We start from the raw sequence: 23,400 nt of genomic DNA on the forward strand, positions 1-23,400 counted from the left end.
CTGGAGCTTACTCAAACTCATGTCCAACCACAATAAAGTGGATGGGGTGTGGAGGGTCATTAAGTGAACAGTCATATAGGTAAATTTGGTAATGTTGGACGTAGTGGTACTATGAAGAAAATAAAACAGGGGAATGGGCTAGAGTTGCCTTTCGAGTAGGGTGGTCTGGGTGGGCTTCTCTGAGAATTACTGAAGTGCTCATTGAGCACCTGTTTGCCTCGACACATGGGCCAAGATCCTGGAGGGAGCTGGGGTGAACAGCAAGTCCTTGGAGCATTCTAGAAGTGTAGGAAAGCTGCTGTGGCTTGGAGTAGGGAACCAGAGGGAGAGCAGTATGAAATGGGGTCAGGGGCAAGGCTGAGGCCCAGTTGCCTGGGTCATGGGGAAGAATGTGGTGGGAGACTTCTTTAAAGGGAAGCATCAGAATCTGATTTATTTTTTAAAAGCTTACTCTGGCTTTTGGGTTGATCATGGATTGTAAGAAGGCAAAGCTGGAGGCAAAGGGAGCAGGAAAGAGGCTATTAAAGCTGTTCAGGTGAAAGAAGCTGGGTCTTGGCATGAGGGGCTAAGGTCAGCAGCTACCCCAGAAAGCTAACTCTGTGAGAGGTAGTTTCCTTCTATGGGGACAATAATAGTACCCACTGTATGCTGTTACTGATACAAGGATAGAGTGAGGCAACATTTGTGATGAACCTAGTCTTCACAGAACCATAGTATGTGGCATTATCTTGTCTAACCCCCTTTATAGCTCTCCTGGATGATGGTAACAGCCTCTCTGCTTTCTAGTCTCTTGTCTTGCCTCGTCTAGCCCAGTTTCTACGCTGTCACTGGAATCACCTTTTCTGAAAGGTAAATCTGAAGAGGTCAGTTCCCTTCAGAGGCTCCCGACTGAACCTCAGCTAAACTCTTAACTTGTTAACATGGCTTAGGAGGCTCTTCACACTGTGGCCCTTGTCTCTTTCAGGGATCATCTCCTTCAGGCTCCACTTTGAGCTCAGTCTCCAACCTGCATGGATCATTACCTCTGGCCTGAGTCCTTGAAGATTGGTACTATGGTCTGAATGTTTGTGTCTCCTGAAAATTCACATGTTGATGTGATGCTATTAGGAGATGGGGCTTTGGGAGGTGATTAGGTCATGAGGGTGGGGCCCTTGGGAATGGGTTTAGTGCCCTTGTATTAGAGACCTGAGAGAGCTCTATAGTTCCTGCTACCTAGTGAGGATACACGAGAAGTCTGAGTTGGAAGGAGGCCCTCACTTGATCATACTAGCGCCCCTGTCTCAAAGTTCCAGTCTCCAGAACTATGAGAAGTGTTTGTTGTTTATCAGCCACCCAGTCTGTGGTGTTTTTTAATAGCAGTCTGAACAGACTAAGACTCTGGACTACCTGACCAAGCACCGGTGACTATGCATTGCTGTGATTTGCCCCATACCTTAGAATTAAAAACCATTGAAAGATTTAAGTACTCTACTGTTGGGACTTTCATAGGGTCAGTATATCAAGCCCTATTCTTTCCCTTTCAAGTTTGGAACCCACTGAGAAGTATCAGTGGATAAAGGAGAAACACAGAGTGAGATCTTATTACTTGTATAACAAGCACAAAGAAGACATACAGATGGCTAACAAACACATGAAAAGATGCTCAACATCACTCATTATCAGAGAAATGCAAATCAAAACCACAATGAGGTACCATTACACGCCAGTCAGAATGGCTGCTATCCAAAAGTCTACAAGCAATAAATGCTGAAGAGGGTGTGGAGAAAAGGGAACCCTCTTACACTGTTGGTGGGAATGCAAACTAGTACAGCCGCTATGGAGAACAGTGTGGAGATTCCTTAAAACACTGGAAGTAGAACTGCCATATGACCCAGCAATTCCACTCCTGGGCATACACACCGAGGAAACCAGATCTGAAAGAGACATGTGCACCCCAATGTTCATCGCAGCACTGTTTATAATAGCCAGGACATGGAAGCAACCTAGATGCCCATCATCAGACGAATGGATAAGGAAGCTGTGGTACATATACAGAATGGAATATTACTCCGCCATTAAAAAGAATTCATTTGAATCAGTTCTAATGAGATGGATGAAACTGGAGCCCATTATACAGAGTGAAGTAAGCCAGAAAGATAAACACCAATACAGTATACTAACACATATATATGGAATTTAAAAAGATGGTAACGATAACCCTATATGCAAAACAGAAAAAGAGACACAGATGTACAGAACAGACTTTTGGACTCTGTGGGACAAGGCGAGGGTGGGATGTTATGAGAGAATAGCACTGAAACAAGTATACTATCAAGGGTGAAACAGATCACCAGCCCAGGTTGGATGCATGAGACAAGTGCTCAGGGCTGGTGCACTGGGAAGACCCAGAGGGATAGGATGGGGAAGGAGGTGGGAGGGGGGATCGGGATGGGGAACACATGTAAATCCATGGCTAATTCATGTCAATGTTTGGCAAAAACCACTACAATATTGTAAAGTAATTAGTTTCCAACTAATAAAAAAAAAAGAAAAAAAAATTGAATTTTCACTAGGAAAAAAAACAAACAAGCACATACATGATTCCCTAGGTGTCAGCCATCAGCTTGCCCATGGTCACACAGCTAGTAGGTGGCAGAAGCAGGCTTTCAACCCAGCTCCGGAAACTTCTTGTTGCTCTGATTCTTGAACTGTAAGCTTTGTTCATTGTAAAACTACAGTGGAGGACATGGATTAGGTGCATGTTCAAAATGATGAATTAACTCTCTATTTCTGAATTGACTTTTCTAGCTGGTCTCAACCCTAACAGGCATAATACAGGGGTAGAGCTAGCCCTGCTCCTTCTGTAAGACTGGTCCTTCCTATAAACAGTCCGACCTGAAAAGAGAAGATTAAGGGGGTGAGCTCAGTCTGGCCTTCCAGATTCACCAATCTGCTAAGTTACTTTTTCATCCTCCAGGGAAGAGTAAGAGATGGGGAGAATGGCCAAAGTGTTCATTGAACTAAGGTGTCTCTAGGTAGAATAAATGTTTCCCTGAAACCCATGGAGGCCGTGGACAAAATGTGTTATCATCCTTGGAAGTGAGCAAACTCTGATGGCAGTGGGGTCAAGGGTTCAGAAGTTTTCAAGTCCTTCTTTCTGTTCTTCCAGAGTTAGGATTCAGAGACCTACCTGTGAATCACTGTCCCTAAGACTGCCTTGCCTTTGGATGGACAAGAGGACATCTGGACTGCATATCAGGAACTGCTTTTCTTAAATATCCAGAGGACTAATGTAGCATCACCTAGAGGCCCACCTCAGACTTAGTGACAGGTCCTGATTGCTGAGAGACTGATTTGTGTCCTTTTCTTAACATAGCCAAGTGGGCATGTGTCCAAGGCCTGAGGTTTCCGGCATGTATCTCGTAGTCTCTCAGTAGAGTATGGCACCTACATTGATGGGGAAAGAACATCAGATGTGGGGTCAGGTGTCCTGCTTTCTTGCTTGGCTCTCATTTATTAGCCATGGGAGGTTGGGGAAGTCATTCAGCCTCCCTCTCCCATCATTCCCTCATCTGTAAAATGGCAGTGAAATTACTTATCTCAAAGGGCTATGTGAGGATCAAGATTATGGACAAGACTGTGCTTTATAAACAACAAAGCCGGATAATTCCAAGAAGCTTTATCACATTTTCCATGAATCTCCCTTTCTTCTTTCCCATATCCTTTTCATGGTAGACACATGTTGATTGCTCAACCAGTATCCTTTCTTCCTTTTTCTGGAACAGCACCCTGATCCTTTTTGGGGAATCTCTTGGGCCATGTAGATTGTTCGAATCCGACCCATCCTATAACTCCAGGGGCAGGCCCACAATCCAGTCCTGACCAAGTAGAGTATTTTATCCCTCTGGCCATATAGTCAGTTGCAGGATTGCCATGTACCCCAGCTGGGCCCAATAGACCGTTCCCAGGGCTTTTGCTGGAATTCCTGGGAAGGACTTTGCCTTCCTTGCCAGAATTGCCGAACTTGGAGATATAAGATTGGTGGGGGCCACCTTTGCCATGTTATGGGGAGAGCCTCCCACCATACAGGAAAGCAGAATGGAGAGCTTGGAGTAAGATATGTCCTCTTAAAATTGCTAGAGCCCCTGGACCCAGCCATGCCTGATTTCATTGTGAATGATGTGGATTAGCATTTCATTTTGATTTTTCTAACAGACTGTTGATGTTTTTCTCACAGATTTGAAGGAGCTTCTTTTGGTATCTTTTTTTTTTTTCTGAACTGAAATATATAGAATATAAAATTAACCACTTTCAAGTGTGCAATTCGGTGGCATTTAGTACATTTACAGTGTTGTGCAACCATCACTTCTATCTAGTTCCAAAGAATTTTCATCATCACCAAATTGGATCTGTTAAGCAGTTCCTCCCCATTCCCCATTTCCCTCAGTCCTTGGAAACCATTAATCTGCTTTCTATCTCTATGGGTTTATTTATTCTGGATATCTCATATCTAATACACTATATACAATATATGACCTTTTGTGTCTGCCTGCTTTCACTTAGCATAATGTGTCAAAGAGCCATCCATATTGTAGCATTATCAGTGTTTCATTCCTTTTTATAGCTGAATGATATTCCATTATATGGATAAAACATATTTTATTTATCCATTCATCTGTTGGTGGACATTTGGATTATTTCCACCTTTTGGCTGTGGTGAACAGTGCTGCTGGAACATTCATGTACAAATATCTGCTTGAATTGTATATTAGGAAAATGAGTCCTTGGTCTGTGATAGGTATTGGAATTACTGTTTCTCAGTTTGCAGTTTGTCTTTGACTTTGTTTATGATGGTTTTGGCCAGGCAGAATTTTGAAAAAATTGCTTTGTAGTTGAATCTGTCAGGCTTTTATGGCTTATGGGTCTTGTGACACAGGAATGTTATTATACTTGAGGTTATAAAATAATTCTTCCATTAAAACTGCCACTTATCTACTCATATCAGTGAAACAAGGATTAAAAACAGCCACACTTGCGCCCCCCGCACCCCGGGGTTATTGTGAGGACCAAATAAGAGAAACGATATGAAAAGGCTTTCTAAAATATAAAGCAGTGTATACACACAAGACATGTTGTCATCATCACTATTAATTGTATCCAATTCTGGCACTAACTAGCTGAGTTCTGTGGTTGCTTTCATTTTCCAGAGCAGAGACTGAAGGGCAGAATTATTCAATTATTCACCAAGTCAGCCAAGGATGCATTAGTTGGTAGCTTTGGAGAATGTCACAAAAGATATCAACTCTTATTAGTCATTTTGGGAGTGTTTCATATTCGACCAGAAAAATAAAAATGCCTTAAACCAAAAGTTATTCTGGTCATTCTTCCTCCAAGTAGAGTCTTTTTTTTCCCCTACCAGGAAAATAAACCTGTTTAGTGGGTTTTGTGTTATTCAGCTGTAACTGTAATTTAAGCCTCATCAATGGCCGTTTATGACATGGTTTCCTTATATTTTAAGCTCTACATTTTTTTTTTTTTTAGTGGCAAACTTCAGGTTGAACACAGTATTGATTGAAGAAAAATGTCACAACTTGACAGCAGTTATTCCTACGCTTATTGTTCTGGGATATGATAGTCTCCTGGTTGAGTCCTTGGGCTCTGATGTGGCTGGATGTGGGCTTGCAAGTGATTCAGTTATTAGCTAGTTGTGTGATCTTGGGCAAATTGCTGCACTGCTCTGTCCCCCTTGTTTGCCCGTCTGTGAAACAAGGATGATTATAGCTCCTGACCCACTGATAAAATCTATGTCATTGATAACATTTCTGTAGAATACTTGGCCCAGTGACTGTATGGAATGAGGGCTCGATAAATATTAAACATTAGTATAATTCAGGAATATCTAAAAGAATCCAGGAAATGAGCCTGAGGAAAGTGAAATATATCCTCCAAGGAGTATTCCCATCCTTGGAGGAGGGGTAGCACAGATCAAATCACGTGGCAGAGCCCCTGACCCTGCCACCTACAATTTTTGCAGCAGTCTGGTTTCCGTTAATACCATGTGAAGGATAATCACCAGGAATGGCAGTTGGTTCTCATAAGCGAGGAAGAAGAGGTCACATGGAAGGGAATGGTCCCTTCGTGTGGTCACAGAGGCCAGCTGGGAGACTGGGGTGAACTGTGCAGAGGATTTGAAGGAAAAGAGCAAGGGCATTGTGCAAGGGGCCTGTCCAGGTCACACCACCTCTTCTTGGGGAAGGAAGATTCTGGGTACTATGGATTCATGGTATGTGTTGATGTATTCACAGCGGGCACAACCTTTCTCTTCTTCCTCTCTTTCTGCACCCATCCCAGGCTTCTGTGAAGCCCCGCCTCTGGTCCTAGACCCAGAATGGTTGGATGCTAAAAAGTAATACTCCATGGACCTCTGCTGTGTTCCAGACACTTGAAATTTCCTGTTGGATCCTGTGCAAAGAGTGAGATCCCCACCATTTTACAAATGAGGAAACTGAGACTCAGTGAAGACACAGAAGCTACTTAAGGCCCCCGTCAGCTGGAACCACAGAGGCAGGTAGGGAATCCAGTTTGTCACATCCCCAAATGCATGTTAATAACTCCCATTTTCCTTTGAGAGTCTAGGCTTGAGGCAGGGGTGCTAATCTCAGAGCACATCTGTCTCTGGTACCAAGTGTGGCTTTCACTGTTTTAAAGCAGGGGTCGCTGCAGAGGACCTGAATGTGCTCTGGGAAGGGAAAGGCAGGGGGTGATGGCAATGACTGTGGGCCAGTGGCATCTGCTCGTGAAACCTGTACTCTCTTGTCTCTGGGCACGAAGCTGTAGTAAACCCCGTGATTCACTAGCTGGACTTCTCTCTTGCTTTTTCCAAGCAGATTCTGTGTGTTCCCAACCATGCTCATACTGTTTGCACCATAGGAATGCCCTTCCCCTCCCCATGCTGACCTGGGGAGATTCACTATAACCGCCACTTTGTCTAGGAAGCCTCAATAGACTTGCATGGATAACCTATTCATTTCTGCACCCAAATCAAATTATTCATTATGCACTCAGAAAAAGGCAAATTGAAGATTATTTTGAGAAATTTGTGAAAATACCAAATTTGGGGGACAATGCATGTTATTAAAAAGCAGAGACATTACTTTGCTGAAAAGGGTCTGTCTAGTCAGAACTATGGTTTTTCCAGTAGTCATGTATGGATGTAAGAGCTGGACCATAAAGAAAGCTGAGCAGTGAATTATTGATGCTTTTGAACTGTGGTGTTGGAGAAGACGCTTGAGAGTCCCTTGGACTGCCAGGAGATCAAACCAGTCAATCCTAAAGGAAATCAGCCCTGAATATTCATTGGAAGGACTAATGCTAAAGCTGAAGCTCCAGTACTTTGACCACCTGAAGGGAAAAATCGACTCACTGTAAAAGACTGTGATGCTGGGAAAGATTGAAGGCGGGAGGAGAAGGGGATGACAGAGGATGAGATGGTTGGATGGCATCACCGACTCTTGGACATGAGTTTGAGCAAGCTCCGGGAGTTGGTGATGGACAGGGAAGCCGGGCATGCTGCATGCAGTCCACGGGGTCGCAAAGAGTCGGACACGACTGAGTGACTGAACTGAACATATTAATGACTATCTTAACATGTGAAATTCCAGGGGCAGCAACCCTGTAGTGCTTGACAGAACAGATCTTATTCTGCCTTGAGTGCATATGAAACGGGTTTAATCTCCAGTAAAATGCAGCAAACTTTGCATATCTGTATGGGCAGAATCTGGGGTCGTACAGCAGAGGAGTGAATGCTGGTGACTTTGGGCAAATCACCTCCCATATCTGTGCCTGTTCCTTCACGTGCACTATGTTGTGGGTTTGTTGAGGGGTTTACTGAGTGCTTATTACCATGCCCCATGCTAAGCTTAGCTTCACATTCTTACTTGAGCCCCCAAGAGCGCCCTCATTCCGGAAGGCCCCTACCCTGCAATATTTTTTCCTCACAGCCCTTATCATCTTCTATCATATATAAATTTCTCATTTTGTTTATTTTTCATCTTCCCCTCTTAGGGCCTCTTGCCTTGCACAATTCCGGAAGGCACCATTCATGATGCATTCTGAGTTCTGCTTGGGGCTGATTTTACTGAGATTATTACCATGACTAGTGCTGACTTCCCAGAATTGGGTGATGTGGAGACTGTGGTGCTCCAGAAGTGGGGAATATTTTTTTTTGCCTAGTTTGATCGTTGCCATGTCCCCATACCCAGAACGATGCCTGACCTATATTAAACTGAAATACATGTTGAAAGAAAGAATGAAAAAATCCTCCAAAGAGAACCATTTTACTGGTGAGGAAACTGAGGCTCAATGAGTTATTGATTTGCTCCGCGTCCTGCTAAACCTGCGTCCTGAGGTAGCTGGGTTTCCAGCAAGCCTGCTCCCAATGGCTTTGCAAAACTCCACATCTGAGACACTTGGCATTGTCCCTGCTGCTCCATAATGCTCCACAAATATTAATGAGCTTGCCTACATGGATCAGCCCCTCTCCTCCGCTAGACAATCCAGCAGAGTGACAAACTCACATAGCCGTTGCTTGAGAAATTGAATTAAATTGCACGTTGCAAAGAAAAGGTGGACCTTTCGGAGGAAGAATTCCTAACCTAACTGCCAATGGTAGGAGTCTGCAGGGGCCTCTCAGGCCTCCCCAGCCCAGTTCTTTTTCCTGCCTCCTTCCCTTCTGTGAGCCGTTCTTCCTCTTTTTGCTTGCAGTGAGTTCTGCTCTCCTGTAGGCTACAATGTGTCAGTTGTTATAAAATCCGGGAGGTGGAGCTTGTGACGTGAGCGGTGGGGGAGCGCTCGGCCAGCCCTGCAGGGCGTGCAGTCCAGCCTCCGGTTCACGGGAGCTTAAGCCTTGCAGCAGGAGAACTTCCACCTCGCCCTCCTGGCTTTGAGCCTCACTGTATATCGGACCAGAGGCGCCGAAGGGAGGGAGGATGCGAGATGACTGGCCCTTTGGCAACCTGACCATCTCTTTAACAGAACCTTGGAAAAACAGCCGGAGGCTGACTGCAGGACCAAGGAGGCGCCGCGCCTCTTGTGGATGTGTGTGTGTGTGTGTGAGTGTGTGTGAGAGGGTGAGCGGGTGTGAGGGTGTGTGAGTGTGCATCACGACTGTGTGTGTGCATGGCTGGATGAGTGTGCCAGTGCACGCGTGAGTGTGTGTCTGTATGTGTGTGTCTGTGTGTGTGTGAGAGTGAGTGCTCTTGGTTATTATTTTTTTTTGGAAGAAAAATCTTGAAAATCTTGGGCAGGTTACCGTGCTCCTAGGGTGGTGGTTCTTCTGCAAGAGGAGTTGACCAGACCAAGCTACTTGAGACATTTTTCTCGCCAAGTAACGAGAAATTTCCTTTGAGAACGAGAGGGATTTTTCCGCTGGCTCTGCAGCTGAGTGAAAGAGATTAGCCCCCTACACCTGTGAAATCGACCAGAGCCGTGTGATTACTAGGGTTGGAGCAAGGACTCGGGAAGAAAAGGAGCAATAAATCCAACAGCCTGTCAGTGCCTTTGGCCACATTGGAAGATGTCATCTCAAACTAAGTTCAAGAAAGACAAAGAGATCATTGCCGAATATGAAGCCCAAATAAAAGGTGAGATTCGGGCTGGGGAGTCATGCCTCCCCTCCCCTTTCTTTCTCTTGCTTTGGCTTTTTTCCCCCTTTTCCTCCCTGCCATCATGAAATGTTGTTATGCATCAATAATCTTATTGTGAGGAGGAACAGTGGCAGCTGCACAAGTCCGGACTGGTTTCGACTGCAGAGAGCGCTGGTGCTGGGAGTACGGATTGTAGAACGGGCGGCGATCACTGCATTGCAGGTGTGTGAGGAGGATCCTACACCCGGCTTTAGGAGTGTCTCAGATACTCCATCATCTCGGCCGTGACATGTTACTCTCAGGCCATTTTGACAGTCACTGCCAAAGGCAGTCACTACCTCCTCCCCCCGCCATGCAAAAAGCCCCATGATATGATGTATGTTTTTTTGTGATCTGCTTTTTTCCCCCCTCTCTTTCTCCTTTCTGTTTTTTGTCGTTGCTTTGCCTCTGCCCCTTTCTCTGGTCTGGAATTCACATGCATATACTGTGGGAAGCAGCATCCCTGGGCTGCACTTCTTTGTCGGTGACTCTCGGCTGGCCTGGGTTGCCATGGATTAACTGTTATGGAGCATATTGATCCAAACTAATGCAGGCATTTAGGCATAAAGAGGGAGCTCAGTGCAGAAAATGTATTGTCTCACAGCGTGCAGCCCCCATCACCGTCCATGCACTAGTGTTCAGGGTCATCAGCCTTCATTGAAAGCCAGCAGTTCAGTGTGCTGGCTGGTAGGTGCTGCCTGGCTTCCGTGGTGTCAGGGAAAGCCTGCCAGGAGGGTGAGGTGACCTCTGGCTGCTCGTTCCAGCTTTAATGCCACTCACGGGGTGCACACTCCTCCCAGAAGCCGCTCCCTAAATCCACACTAGCAAGGGGAAAGAGGAAACCAGACACAATTGCATAGACAAATTCAGGTAGATTCCTTATTCAGGCCAGACTGGGGCTTCTCGCACCCTGTGAGTCCTAGGCTCAGCTTTGGCAAGGAAGACATGAAAGCACCATCCACCATGCTCACCCTTTCTTTTAGGAGAATACCCTAAGGGAAGCCTGGGCCTCTTGGCGTCTGATTTCTTTCTGGTCATGGTTCTCCTTGCTGTGACATAGGGTGTGTTGTGGTCGCTTGTAGAAAGAGTAAGGACAGAGTACATCTTCAGGGGGTGCTGATGCCTGCCCCCCGCCAGGACTCTTGAGCAAGTTGGTTATTTGATGCTCTGGTGACCTGAGGTTCCACACCTGCTTCTAGGTGCTGCTACTGCTCAAGGCTCAGTGACCCAGGAAGTCAGGTGGCCCCCCCAGGAGCGTTGGGAGGTCGCGCATCACAGCTGCTGTCCTCGCTTCAGATGCTTGGGAAACTTTGGAAGGGGAGCAGCCATCAGGGGAGAGCTTTGTTTTTTTCCAGCCTCGCCAACCGTCTTGTGCCTTTTAGTTCTGGTCAAACCCAGCATGCCAATCACCTCTCTGTAGACCCCGGGGAGAAATGAGCAGAAAACTCTGCTCTTCCCTGGGTGCCTCCTCTGCAGTTTTCAGTTCAGTGTGGAAAACAGTGACTTACAATGTTTCAGCCTTGCTGAAAATTTAGAAATCCACCCTTTTATTGGTCAGGGATCTGAATTCTCTGACTGCTCAGTACAAAAGCCTGCACACTTTTTAGGGAGTTTATGTTCTGTAAGACTAATCTGGCTGATTTTTATTTTTTTCTTCAAAAACTGAGTTTCCCATGGAAAATGCCATCAGAGAGAAGGTTAGGCCAAGTTTGGGACAGTTTGGGGGTTTTTATAAGCATTGGCTTGGTAGGAAACGTACTTACCTAATTTTTGAAGGATTGCTACCACTGGGACTGTGGACTCTGCTTGAGTATCAACTAAGCATTCTTTTACTTTTGCCTTTATTTTAACAACTAAATAGCAAGGGCAGGGTAATGCATTTCAGCAGGAAATTTGTCCAAATGATCTTATCTCTTCTAAACTCTAAATGTCTTTGCATTCTGGTTAAAAGAGTTTCATTTTATTCCTCTAGGGTTGACATCCACACCATTTAGGTCAGGATGCTACTGTGCCTGAAACTGGAATCTTTTCTGTCAAAATTCTATTTGTTCATCATCATCATCATCTACTGATGTGTGTTCAGGGCTCGATAGTTTCCATGGCTCACTCCCAGACCTCGCCCCTCTTGGCTTAACACAAAGTACAGACAGTCTGTAGGAGCTCAGTTTTAGAGATGAGGAAACTGAGGCCTTGTAATGTTAAATGACTTGCCCAAGGTCACAAGGTGGGAAATGTGAAGGCAGTTGGTTTCTTTCCAGGCCCGGTGTCCCGATACATTGTTTGCCTGAAGCTGCCCCTTGAAGGATTGATGTCAGTAGCAGATGGCAGTTTTGCGGTGGGGACCGGCTGCCTCCCGATCACAGTCCATTGTTTACCCTCTTGCTTTCCTCCCTTGCCTTTGTTGCTGGCCTCTGAAGAGCGTTTGACCAGTCATCAAAAATAATGCCTGACGCCAATTATCTTGGGTATCATTTGGCCAGTTTGGCACAAACACTCCACCTAGTCTGACGGATTTTGTCCTCTGTATGTTTTGTGAGACGGCTTTTGATTTTTAAAAGTGATACTGAGTTTTTACTTGGCTTAGTCCCTTTTTTCTCTTTTTGAAGAATTTACTGACTGGAACAAAGGGGACTGTTTTCAAAGTTCTTTATCCTATTGTGAAAAATTTCAGACTCATGCCTTCTCTTGTCTAATCAGACCCTCGAATCCCTTTGATTATATACCTGTGACACAGGAGACACCATATGCTTGCACATTCCCAGTGATGGGGAACTCACCACTTCCCAAGCCCACATATTCCATTTTTAGACCACTCTGGCTGTTGTAAGGAGTTTTTTAATGTTGAGTTAAGAATGTTTCTCATCCACCTTTTGGTTCTATACCTTGGGACTTCATAGAACGAGACAGATGCTTTTTCCCCATGACTGCCAATTGGATGTTTGCAGACTCTGATCACCAACCCTGAACTGTGATTCTCATTTGCTCATACAAGGTGGTTCACTGCTGCTTTATCATCTTAACTCTCCTTTGGATCTTCTGCATCCTGGGTTGCAAACTCCAGGCCTTTGAGTGTTTGACAGAATAAGTGAGTGAAGCTGGCCAAGTTAGATTATTTGTGGCAGTTGGCCCACCACCTCAGCCAGCAAAATATAAGAAGGGGGGTGGTGATTATGGTTGGCCTGAGAACACATGTCCTGTCCAAATGGACACTCACTACTTGGGTTCAACCAGTTGTTACCATTTAGAATGTAGGCCCAGCCAGATCTATCAGTTTTTCAACAGATGCCATTAATCTGGATTAGAGCTTTATGCTTTTAAAGAGATTTTGCCAAATGGACCTGCAGAAGACTGTACTATCAAAAATCTTCTTCAAGAGTGATGATACTAAGTTCTAAATGAGACTCTTTAAATATGATCAGAGAAAGGAAACAACATCACTTCCTAATTTATGGTGTATGTAATGCTTCTATTAATATAGCTCAAGGGTTGAATTAGCCCTTTTCACTGCCCACTCTCTCATTGCACCATATATATCATATCTGCTATGTTTCTCCAATCCACTGGGCTAGGAGCCTTATCAGAGAGAAGAAAATGAAATGAATTTTATATGACTTGTTCTTGGTGACCCTGTGCTGGCTCCAAATGGATATTGCTTCTTGTCTGAGGTGTTCACAAGTGCTCCTCTATGAACCTGTTCAGGAACCCTGCCTAAGAGTGACACCATATTCTCCAATCTGGAACTGGCAAACTCAAACTTCTTTCCCCCTTTGAAAATCAGAACATTTTCCCATCTCCAGCTTTTTGGCACTTATCCTATCTTTCACAGTGTCCTCAAAGATCACTGATAGTGTTTCTTAATTTTATTCACAAGCATTTTCCAGTACCCTGGGTTCTAATTCATCTTGATGTCAGATGTAATGGTCTGTTCTGCGTTTATTCAGAGTTCAAATTTCCATTTCATCCTAATAGAAAATGAAAATAGAAATTCAGTGATTGACTTCAGTGTTTGATTTTTTTTTTATTACACATCCATATTCATTTTAGGCCATCTTTTTAATGGCATAAGTCTAGAATTGAGGGGAAGGAGAGCAGGTAGTGAAGACAATCACAGAGAAGCATTTATTTACTCACTCATTTACACATTCACTCAGTGAACACTGAGCATCGACTTTGTTCTTAGTCTTGTCCTGAGTGTTGTGAGAGATGCAAAATATATGATATATCCTTGACTTTCAAGAGTTTTCTTGGAATATGGCAATAAAATCAGTGAAGGAAAAGAAAGAAAAATCTAAAATCTAAAAAATTTCCAACTTAGCATGAGAATGAATTTAATGTTAAAGAGATTATGCCTTGGAGTGACTGGACAATGACCTTAAGAGCCATCATCACCTTCAGTGGCTTCAGTGAGGAAAGTAGGCTGGGTTGGGGAACAGTGGGGAGTGGTGGGGACTGTGGCTGACCAGGGAGCTCATTTAGAGGAGGCAGCCCCTGCTCAGCTCTCCTGTCATTGCCGTGAAGGGATGTAAGCCCAGAGTGGTTAGCTCTTTCAGTGTTTCCAGAGCATCTGGATTTCAAGACAAAATCTCCTAATTTTTATTTTAAATATTTAGAAATTTAACTTTTGAAACATTTTTAAAATGGGGTTGTCTTTTCCATTATTGAGCTGTAAGAGTTCTTTCTACATTTTGGATACGAGTTCCTTATGAGATACAAGATTTGCAAATACTGTATTCCATTCTGTTGGTTATCTTTTCTCTTTTTTGATGGGGTCCTTTGAAGCATAAAAGCTTTTTAATTTTTCTGAAGCTTTATCTATTTTTTTCATTCTTTTTTCATGCATTTGGTGTCATATCTTAGGATTCATTGCTAAATCCAAGGCCATGATGAAAATCTCCAAATTTTTAAGACGTAACGCCAGTTTATAAGAAATACTTTGCTTTCTGAATGAATCTGTCAGTAGGAAAGCTTCAGCCCATGCCCACCAGTCTTCAACTTCTGGCCTACAAGTTGAAGTCCATAAAGGGTCTTGCTAATGAGGCCTCATTCAGTTTACCTGTTTCATCTTCAGTTGTTTTCTCTATAAAAGGCCTGTGCTGTCGTAACCACATTAGAACAATTCCTTGTCTTTGACTCCTCCATACCTTTTCCCATCTCCAAATATTTCATTTGTGCCTTTATTCTGCTTAAAATGTCTTCCTTCCCTGCCCGCCCCCCCCCCCCCCCCCCCCCACAACTTTTTTTGGTTTGGCCAACTCCTGACCATCCTTCACTGCCTGGTCAAATGATCCCTCTTCCATGATGCCTTCCTAATAACTCTTCCAGGCAGAATCATGTCTGCCTTTCTCTTCTGGACTTCATTATCCTTCATTACAATTTTGTGTTCAGTCTTTTGGCCATGAACTCTAGAGAAATGCTTATGGCCATTTTCATTTCCAATTTCCAATTTCATTTCATGTGATTGGTGTACAATCAGTTGAAGCAGTGGCTAATAAGTTACTAATAAGAAGTTTTACTTTTCTAACTCACAGCCAAGCTCAAGCTGGAGTTATATTTTCTTTGACATTTGTCTTAGCTTGGGTCGCTATAACAAAATACCACAGGCAGCTGGGAAGCTTAAACAACAGACATTTATTTCTCACAATTCTGGAGGCTGGGAAGTCCAAGATCAAGGTGCCCGCAGATTTGGCTCCTGTTGAGAGCACGCTTTCCTGCTTGTAGCCTTCTTGCTGTGCTCACACGGTCTTTGCTCAGTGTGTAGAGAGAGAGCTCTCTGTCCTCCTCTTCTTAGAAGGGTACTAATCCCATTATGAGGGCACCACTCTCATTATCTCATGTGAACCTAATCACCTCCCAGAGGCCCCACCCATCTCCAAACACCATCACATGGGAGGTTAGGGCTTCAGTGTGTGACTTTTAGGGGGAAACACCAAGCATTCAACCCCTAGCAACATCACGTTTTCTGTTCCATTGAAAGTAGGGGTTTTATTTGTTAAGGGAATATGCTTCATGATTTGATGAATTTCCTTGTTTGTTCCTGATAGGGGGGAGGGGATATATTTATCTATGGAGATGGGATGAAGGCTGATGTGTTTAAAGCCAAGGTGATGTTTGATAAGGTGATGTGTGTCATACTAGTGCTGGGAAGTTGATTGGGGAGCACGGCACATCAGGTGCCTCCCAGTCGGGAAGTCAGTGGATCTGGGGTGTGTGTTGGAGTTCTCACCACCAGAGTTTATATGTTAGGGGCTACTTTTCCTTTCCAGAAACCTCTATTATTCATTCATTCATTCACTCACACATTCATTCAGTGGCTGTTACAAGCCATGCTTCAGGCTCTACAGCTTTGTTTAGCGATGGGATGTAATTAATTTTTATTTATCTCTAAGTCTCAGTCATGCATATGGTGTCTCATTTTGTGATCCCCCAAATTCTGTGAAATAATCATTATTATTCCTATCTTATAGATAAAACCTAAAATTTAGAGAAATACGTTGTATTAGATTACACAGTGAATAGTGGCCGAACTAAGGTTTAAATTGGAGGGGTTCTGACTTCCAGCTGTGCAGGGAGGCAAGAAATATGCCAGGGCAGTTCTGCTTTGAAACCCAGAGGTTTCTTCACTGGGGGGCCAGTCTGGGATGGGTCTTAGTCTTTGACTTCCTGCCTTTCCTAGCCCTTCCACAATCCTTCTGATAAAACCTGCCTATCTCCCAACTTGAGGTCGCTTAGCTGTGTGAGATCCCTCTCTCCCACCCCAGGAAGTCATCTTTGAAAAAGTGCCTAGTGGAGAATTGAAAGAGGCTCCACCAACCTGGAAACATAGAACCAGAAATCTTAGATGTCTGCTAGTCCAATGCTCCCACTTTTGTATTTCCCTCCAGATGTGGAGACTGATGTTCAGAGAAGAGTTCTGGCTTGTAGGCATTTCTAGACCATATTTCCATGAACACAAAAGCTTTTTTGCTTGGTTCATTGCTGTAGCCTTGTGCCTGGCATCTCACTGGTGGTCAGTAATGGTACTGCATTGAATTGCTCCAGTGGGTAGGGCAAGCCTGGGTGGTGGTGGTTGCCTGGGAGGCAGAGCAGAGCAGTGCCTTGGAAAACGTGATGAGGTGAGGATAGAAGAGGGTAAGGATTGGAGAGGTCAGGAGGACATAAGGTTAGGCTGGTTCGGAAACTGGGTCCTGTCCTTGTAGCTGCCAGGAAGTTGGGGGTGGGGGGTAGGGGCTGACTCTTAAAGGTGCTGAGTTTCAATTCAGAACCTCTGGCCTAATACAGGCCACAGCACGCTGTATTCTGGGCTCTATTTCCCTTGTAAATGATTTGTTCCTGATGGTTTGTTGGTGTTTATAAAATTTCTTGGCTGGCCTGGGAGTGGGGTTTTGGCTCTGTTCTCTTAATTTGTTTAATCATTAGGCCAATTTATGTTTGGAGTAGTGTTCCCTGAGGTGTATTCCATGAAATTGAATGTAAAGAGGCATTGGGTGGAAAAAAATAGTTCTGTGGTCAAATAGGTTTTGGAAGTTCTAGCATGAAGTGAGTTAAATAGGCTTGTTTCCCACAGGACTTATGGGAACCTTGAATGTGTTAAGTATGAACTGCCAAGAAGGGGCCGCAGATGTTCCTCAAACTTTATTCAGTCTTGTAAACCTTCATGGAATATCCACAAGACTGTGTTCTGAAGGTCGATAATGTCGGGCTACAGTTTGTGGGTTATTCAGTTTCTTTCTGTTTTTGCCTTTTACCCAGTTCCCTAATTATTATAGTTTTCTAACAGGACAGTGTGAAGAAGGGAAGAGGTAAAACAAATGTGTATCCAGCTCAGATAAATGATTTCAGTGTGGTGTTTTGAGGCCACTTAGAAAATGTGGCTTTTGACATTTCCAATTACTGAGTGCTCAACCATTGATTTAAATGGTAGTTTGGTGACAGCTCTTTCTGATCAATATGTGTGGCATGTGCATGTGTGCCCGGCTGTGTGTGACAGTTTAGGGGGTGCCCTCAGCTGCAGGCAGCATTCAAGGGGCTTTGAATGGACCTGGGTGCCACCCCTGGGATTGTGCAGTCGATGCCAGGTGATAATGGTGCAGATGGACACGCAGATGCCCGCAGCCTGTGGCTCCTCAGAGGAAGCAGTCTCAGCCCCAAATCCAGGTGCAATAAAAATATGATTTTCTTTATTTTTCTGTAACTTGACTTAAATTTCACATCTCTATTCTGCTGGAAGTGACAGAAATAAATCTAAGCGATTCGGGGGTTTCCTCTTGTTTTCTCCAGCGTTGTGGCCCAAGGTCCAGGGGGGCTGGGGTGTTGCCAAGGGGACATCTATTGTGGTTTATCATCAACCTACTTTGGCAACTACTGAGATGTCCTCCTTCCTGCTGGGTCTGCAGTGGTCAGTCCTGCACTGATAGTTCTCTGTTCCAACCCTGAGCCACTTTGCGCGTTCCCCTCCTCAGCTCCTTCTCTGAGATATGCAGGCACCAGCCTCATACTGAGGCTCCTACACCGGGCTGGGTCATGAGAGACTCTGGACATTTGTCTCAGGCTCGTGTTGCCACTTACTTCTCCTCCAAGGCCTCCCTAGGGTGCCGCCTGGGGAAGTGGCCCAGCTCCTCCAGTTTCAGATTCTGCAAATATATGTGGGTATTCTGTCATCACCCACTCTCCCTGGGCTTGTCTAAGGTAAGATAGGGTGGGGATTATTTTCTTACAGATCCATAAAAGCTACATACACCTTGCCTTACAGTCTCCTGAAATCTGTATCTGTGTGTGGAGGAGGGGAGGGGAGGGGGGTTAATAGGGGTGGTCCCCTGGCTCTTTGTCATCAGGCTTTCTTTCAGATCTTTTGTCCATAATCCACATTCTTTCTCTTCTCCCTGAGAACTAGGGTTTCGAAAGTCAAAAGCCAAGAATTGACTCTTTCCCTGTATTATCCCTGAGGCACTGAACACAGAATGCCCTCCCTGCTTGAGTAATGTTCGGGAAATCTAAGGAAATATGAGAGAAAAACCTTCAATACTCCATCCCTATCCACACTATCCTGGCCCAGGCCATCACCACCTCTTGCTGGGATCATGGCAATACCCCTCTATCTCAGAGTTTTTCCGCCTCCACACTACTGATGTTTGGGTCTGCATCATTTTTTGTTGTGGGGGCTGTCCTGCACCATGTGGGATGTTGAGTTGCATCCCTGACCTAACCCACTTGATGTCAGCAGCAGACCCCCCTCCCCCAACAAGTTGTCACAACCAAAAATGTCTCCAGACTTTGGCAAATGTCCCCTAGGGGGAATAAGTCCCAGTTAATGCCACTAAAAAGTGACAAATAGATTCAAGGGATTAGATCTGATAAACAGTGCTTGAAGAACTATGGAAGAGGTTCGTGACATTGTTTAGGAGGCAGTGATCAAGACCATCCCCAAGAAAAAGAAATGCAAAAAGGCAAAATGGTTGTCTGATGAGGCTTTACAAATAGCTGAGAAAAGAAGAGAAGCAAAAGGTGAAGGAGAAAAGGAAAGATATACCCGTTTGAATGTAGAGTTCCAAAGAATAGCAAGGAGAGAGAAGAAAGCCTTCCTCAGTGATCAACGCAAAGAAATAGAGGAAAACAATAGAATGGGAATGACTAAAGATCTCTTCAAGAAAATTAGAGATACCAAGGGGACATTTCATGCAAAGATGAGCACAGTAAAGGACAGAAATGGTATGGACCTAAAAGAAGCAGGAGACATTAAGAAAAGGTGGCAAGAATACACAGAAGAACTATACAAAAAAGATCTTCATGACTCAGATAACCACGATGGTGTGATTACTCACCTAGAGCCAGACATCCTGGAATGTAAAGTCAAGTGGGCCTTAGGAATCATCACTACGAACAAAAATAGTGGAAGTGATGGAATTCCAGCTGAGCTATTTCAAATCCTAAAAGATGATGCTGTGAAAGTACTGCACTCAATATGCCAGCAGATTTGGAAAATTCAGCAGTGGCCACAGGACTGGAAAAGGTCAGTTTTCATTCCAATCCCTAAGAAAGGCAATGCCAAAGAAAGCTCAAACTACTGCACAATGGCACTCATCCCATGCACTAGCAAAGTAATACTCAAAATTCTCCAAGCCAGGCTTCAATAGTATGTGAACCGTGAACTTCCAGATGTTAAAGCTGGATTTAGAAAAGGCAGAGGAACCAGAGATCAAATTGCCAACATCTGCTGGATCATTGAAAAAGCAAGAGAGTTCCAGAAAAACATTTACTTTTGCTTTATTGTCTAGGCCAAAGCCTTTGACTGGGTGGATCACAACAAACTGTGGAAAATTCTGAAAGAGATGAGAATACCAGACCACCTGACCTGCCTCCTGAGAAATCAAGAAGTAAAAGTTAGAACTGGACATGAAACAACAGACTGGTTCCAAATCAGGAAAGGAGTACATCAAGGCTGTATGTTGTCACCCTGCTTATTTAACTTATATGCAGAGTACATCATGTGAAATGCAGGGCTGGATAAAGCCCAAGCTGGAATCAAGATTTTTGGGAGAAATATCAATAATCTCAGATACGCAGATGATACCACCCTTATGGCAAAAAGTGAATAAGAACTAAAGAGCCTCTTGATAAAAGTGAAAGAGGAGATTGAAAAAGTTGGCTTAAAACTCAGCATTCAGAAAACGAAGATCATGGCATCCAGTCCCATCACTTCATGGCAGATAGATGGGGAACAATGGAAAAGTGAGAGACTTTATTTTTTGGGCTCCAAAATCACTGCAGATGGTGACTGCAGCCATGAAATTAAGAGATGCTTGCTCCTTGGAAGAAAAGCTATGACCAACCGAGACAGCATACTAAAAAGCAGAGACATTACTTTACCAACAAAGGTTCGTCTAGTCAAAACTATGGTTTTTCCAGTAGTCATGTATGGATGTGAGAGTTGGACTAAAAAGAAAGCTGAGCGCTGAATAATTGATGCTTTTGAACTGTGGTGTTGAAGAAGACTCTTGAGAGTTGGACTCTTGAGAACTGGACTGCAAGGAGATCCAACCAGTCCATCCTAAAGGAAATCAGTCCTGAATATTCACTGGAAGGACTGGTCCTAAAGTTGAAATTCCAATACTTTGCCCACCTGATGTCAAGAACCAACTCATTAGAAAAGACCCTGATGCTTGGAAAGATTGAAGAAGGAGGAGAAGGGGATGACAGAGGATGAGATGGTTGGATGTCATCACCAATGCAATGGACGTGAGTTGAGTTTGAGTAGGAGAAGGTGATGGACAGGGAAGCCTGGCGTGCTGCAGGCCATGGGGTCGCAAAGAGTTGGACATGACTGAGTGACTGAACTGAAGTGAATGCCACTATCCTAATTGATCTCCCTGCTTCTTCTCTTGTCTTCAGAGTCTGTTCTCCCCACAGCAGCCAGAAGTAATCCTTATACAACTTAATTTAATCATGTCACTTCCTAGTTTCAAACCCTCCAGTAGAATTTCACTGCTCAAGAATTGAATCCAAATGCCTAGCTGGGCTTATGAAGCCGTGCTGTGACCATCTTGACCACCTCACCTCTCCACTCTCCAGGTGCCTTGAATTCTCTAAACTTGTACCCACTTTGAGACTTTGCACGTAACTTTTCCTTCTTTCTGGAACCCTATTAACCCTGTATTGTCACATGGCTGGCTCCTTCTAGGGACTCAACTCTTCCCTTGCCTGTTATTTTCTGATCACCCAATATTAAGTAGCTATGGAGTAACTAATGGATCAGCTGACTTGAAGACTCAGGAGAGCACTTACAGCTCTATGATGTTTTCCCTCTTTAAAATTTTTTTTCCAGAATTGAAAGTCTATAAGAACAAGACTTTTGTTTCTCATGTTCATTTGTGTTTTATTAGTACCTAGAACAACATTTGGTGTGTAATAGGTGACTGTGGGATTTGGTGAGTGAATGGTGAGAGTAGATGTCATTGTTCTGGATTTTGTACATAAGCACATGTATATATTCTGCTTTGGGGTGCATGGGTTTGTACCAGAAATTACAGTTTAGAGGCACAAAATGGAGCAGATTCAGGCTTTTTGAAACCCTCACCAAGAGGTACTTCAAGAAGATGAAGAATCAAAGAAGGGGCAGTTGTATCTCTGTAAAACTATCCAACCTTTGGCTTAGAAGGGAATGAAGTAGAGAGACCAGGGGACCACTTGCAAGGATACTACAGGGAATTTAATATTTTCCATTAATTGAGCATGTAGGTAGCTGAAAGGGGGACACAAAAGGGGATAAAATGTGGTCTCTGTCCCTGTCTTTGATGGACTCACAGTTTTCTAGGAAAGGTAGTTGAACAAAAATAGATTAATCGATTATGATACAGTGTGGTGAGTATTGGGACAGTGCTGGAATCACACTGAAAACAAAGTGAAAATGACAACTTTGTTGGGGAGAGCTGGAGAGGTTCTTCTAGAAGAAATGACTTTTAGGTAGGGCTTTGAAGGATGGGTGGAGAAGGCAATGGCACCCCACTCCAGTACTCTTGCCTGGAAAATCCCATGGACAGAGGAGCCTGATAGGCTGCAGTCCATGGGGTTGCGAAGAGTCGGACATGACTGAGCGATTTCACTTTCACTTTTCACTTTTATGCATTGGAGAAGGAAATGGCAGCCCACTCCAGTGTTCTTGCCTGGAGAATCCCAGGGATGGGGTCGCACAGAGTCGGACACGACTGAAGTGACTTAACAGCAGTAGCAGTTGAAGGATGGGTAGAAGGTCTCCAAGTGTTGAAGGGCATTTCACGAAGAGAGAACAGCTTGTGCAAAGGCATGGGGGTCATGAAAGGACCTGGGCACTTGGACAATGGTGAGCAGTCTGATGTCGCTAAAATCCAGAGTGAGTTGAATGGAATGGGGTTAGGAGATGAGACCAGAAGTGACAGGAGTTTAAAGTTCATTTCTAGCCACTGACTCTGTGAGCCTTTGATCTTGGATATACCGGATGAAACTTATTTTTTGATAATATTTTTTTCTGATTTTGGATGAAATACATGCTCACTCTTTAAAAAGTTTTGAAACTACAGGGGAAAAAAGAATCTAGAAGCTACTACTTGAGATAATCACTATAAAAATTCAATGTATTACCTTTCAGACTTCATACCTCTATCAAATATGTTTTATATCTATATATAATAAAAAATGAGCTTCCCTAGTGGCTCAGATAGTAAAGAATCTGCCTGCAGTGCAGGAGACCCAGGTTCAATCCCTGTTAGGAAGATCCCCTGGAGGAGGAAATGGCAACCCACTCCAGTATTCTTGCCTGGAGAATCCCATGGACAGAGGAGCCTGGTGGGCTACAGTCCATGGGGTCGCAAACAGTCAGACACAACTGAGCAACTAACACTTTCACTTTCATGTAACAGAAAATAGGATCGTAGGTCTTTCATGAAAAGTTATAAAGATAAAGCCGAGAGGCACATCATCATAGGCCTGTAGGACTAGGCTTGAAATAGAGTATGGCCTTACAATAAAGAGGCTAAAAAAAAAGAACAATAAAGAGATTTTGCTAAGTAAGAACATCAATCTATATGCATGACCTCCCACATGTTTTGATGGTCCACGAGGGAGGCTTGGGGATTTGTTTGTTGGAAACCATTTTCTTGTGGTGATAGACTTGTGTGGCCATTTCTGTCCCACCAGATTTATATAAAGCTCATCAAGAACTTCCCTCCACATCTGTTCCTACTGCTTTCAGCTAAAAAATCTCCCCTTC

General features: G+C 44.0%; 1 protein-coding gene across 3 annotated transcripts in view; it reads left to right on the forward strand.

The window, feature by feature from the left end:
• The first annotated feature begins 8,887 nt into the window (after nucleotides 1-8,887).
• The window catches only part of SRGAP3 (SLIT-ROBO Rho GTPase activating protein 3), a 247,967-nt gene continuing 233,454 nt past the window's right edge, over nucleotides 8,888-23,400 (forward strand). For all 3 annotated transcript variants that reach the window (XR_009690322.1, XM_061128036.1, XM_061128037.1), the window contains exon 1: nucleotides 8,888-9,620. Coding sequence is in view for 2 of the 3 variants with exons in the window: in XM_061128036.1 (XP_060984019.1) it covers nucleotides 9,554-9,620 (67 nt within the window). In the remaining variant the exon portion in view is untranslated. The remainder of the gene's footprint in view (nucleotides 9,621-23,400) is intronic.

Source organism: Dama dama, chromosome 24 (genome assembly GCF_033118175.1).
Source record: "Dama dama isolate Ldn47 chromosome 24, ASM3311817v1, whole genome shotgun sequence".
NCBI lineage: Eukaryota > Metazoa > Chordata > Mammalia > Artiodactyla > Cervidae > Dama > Dama dama.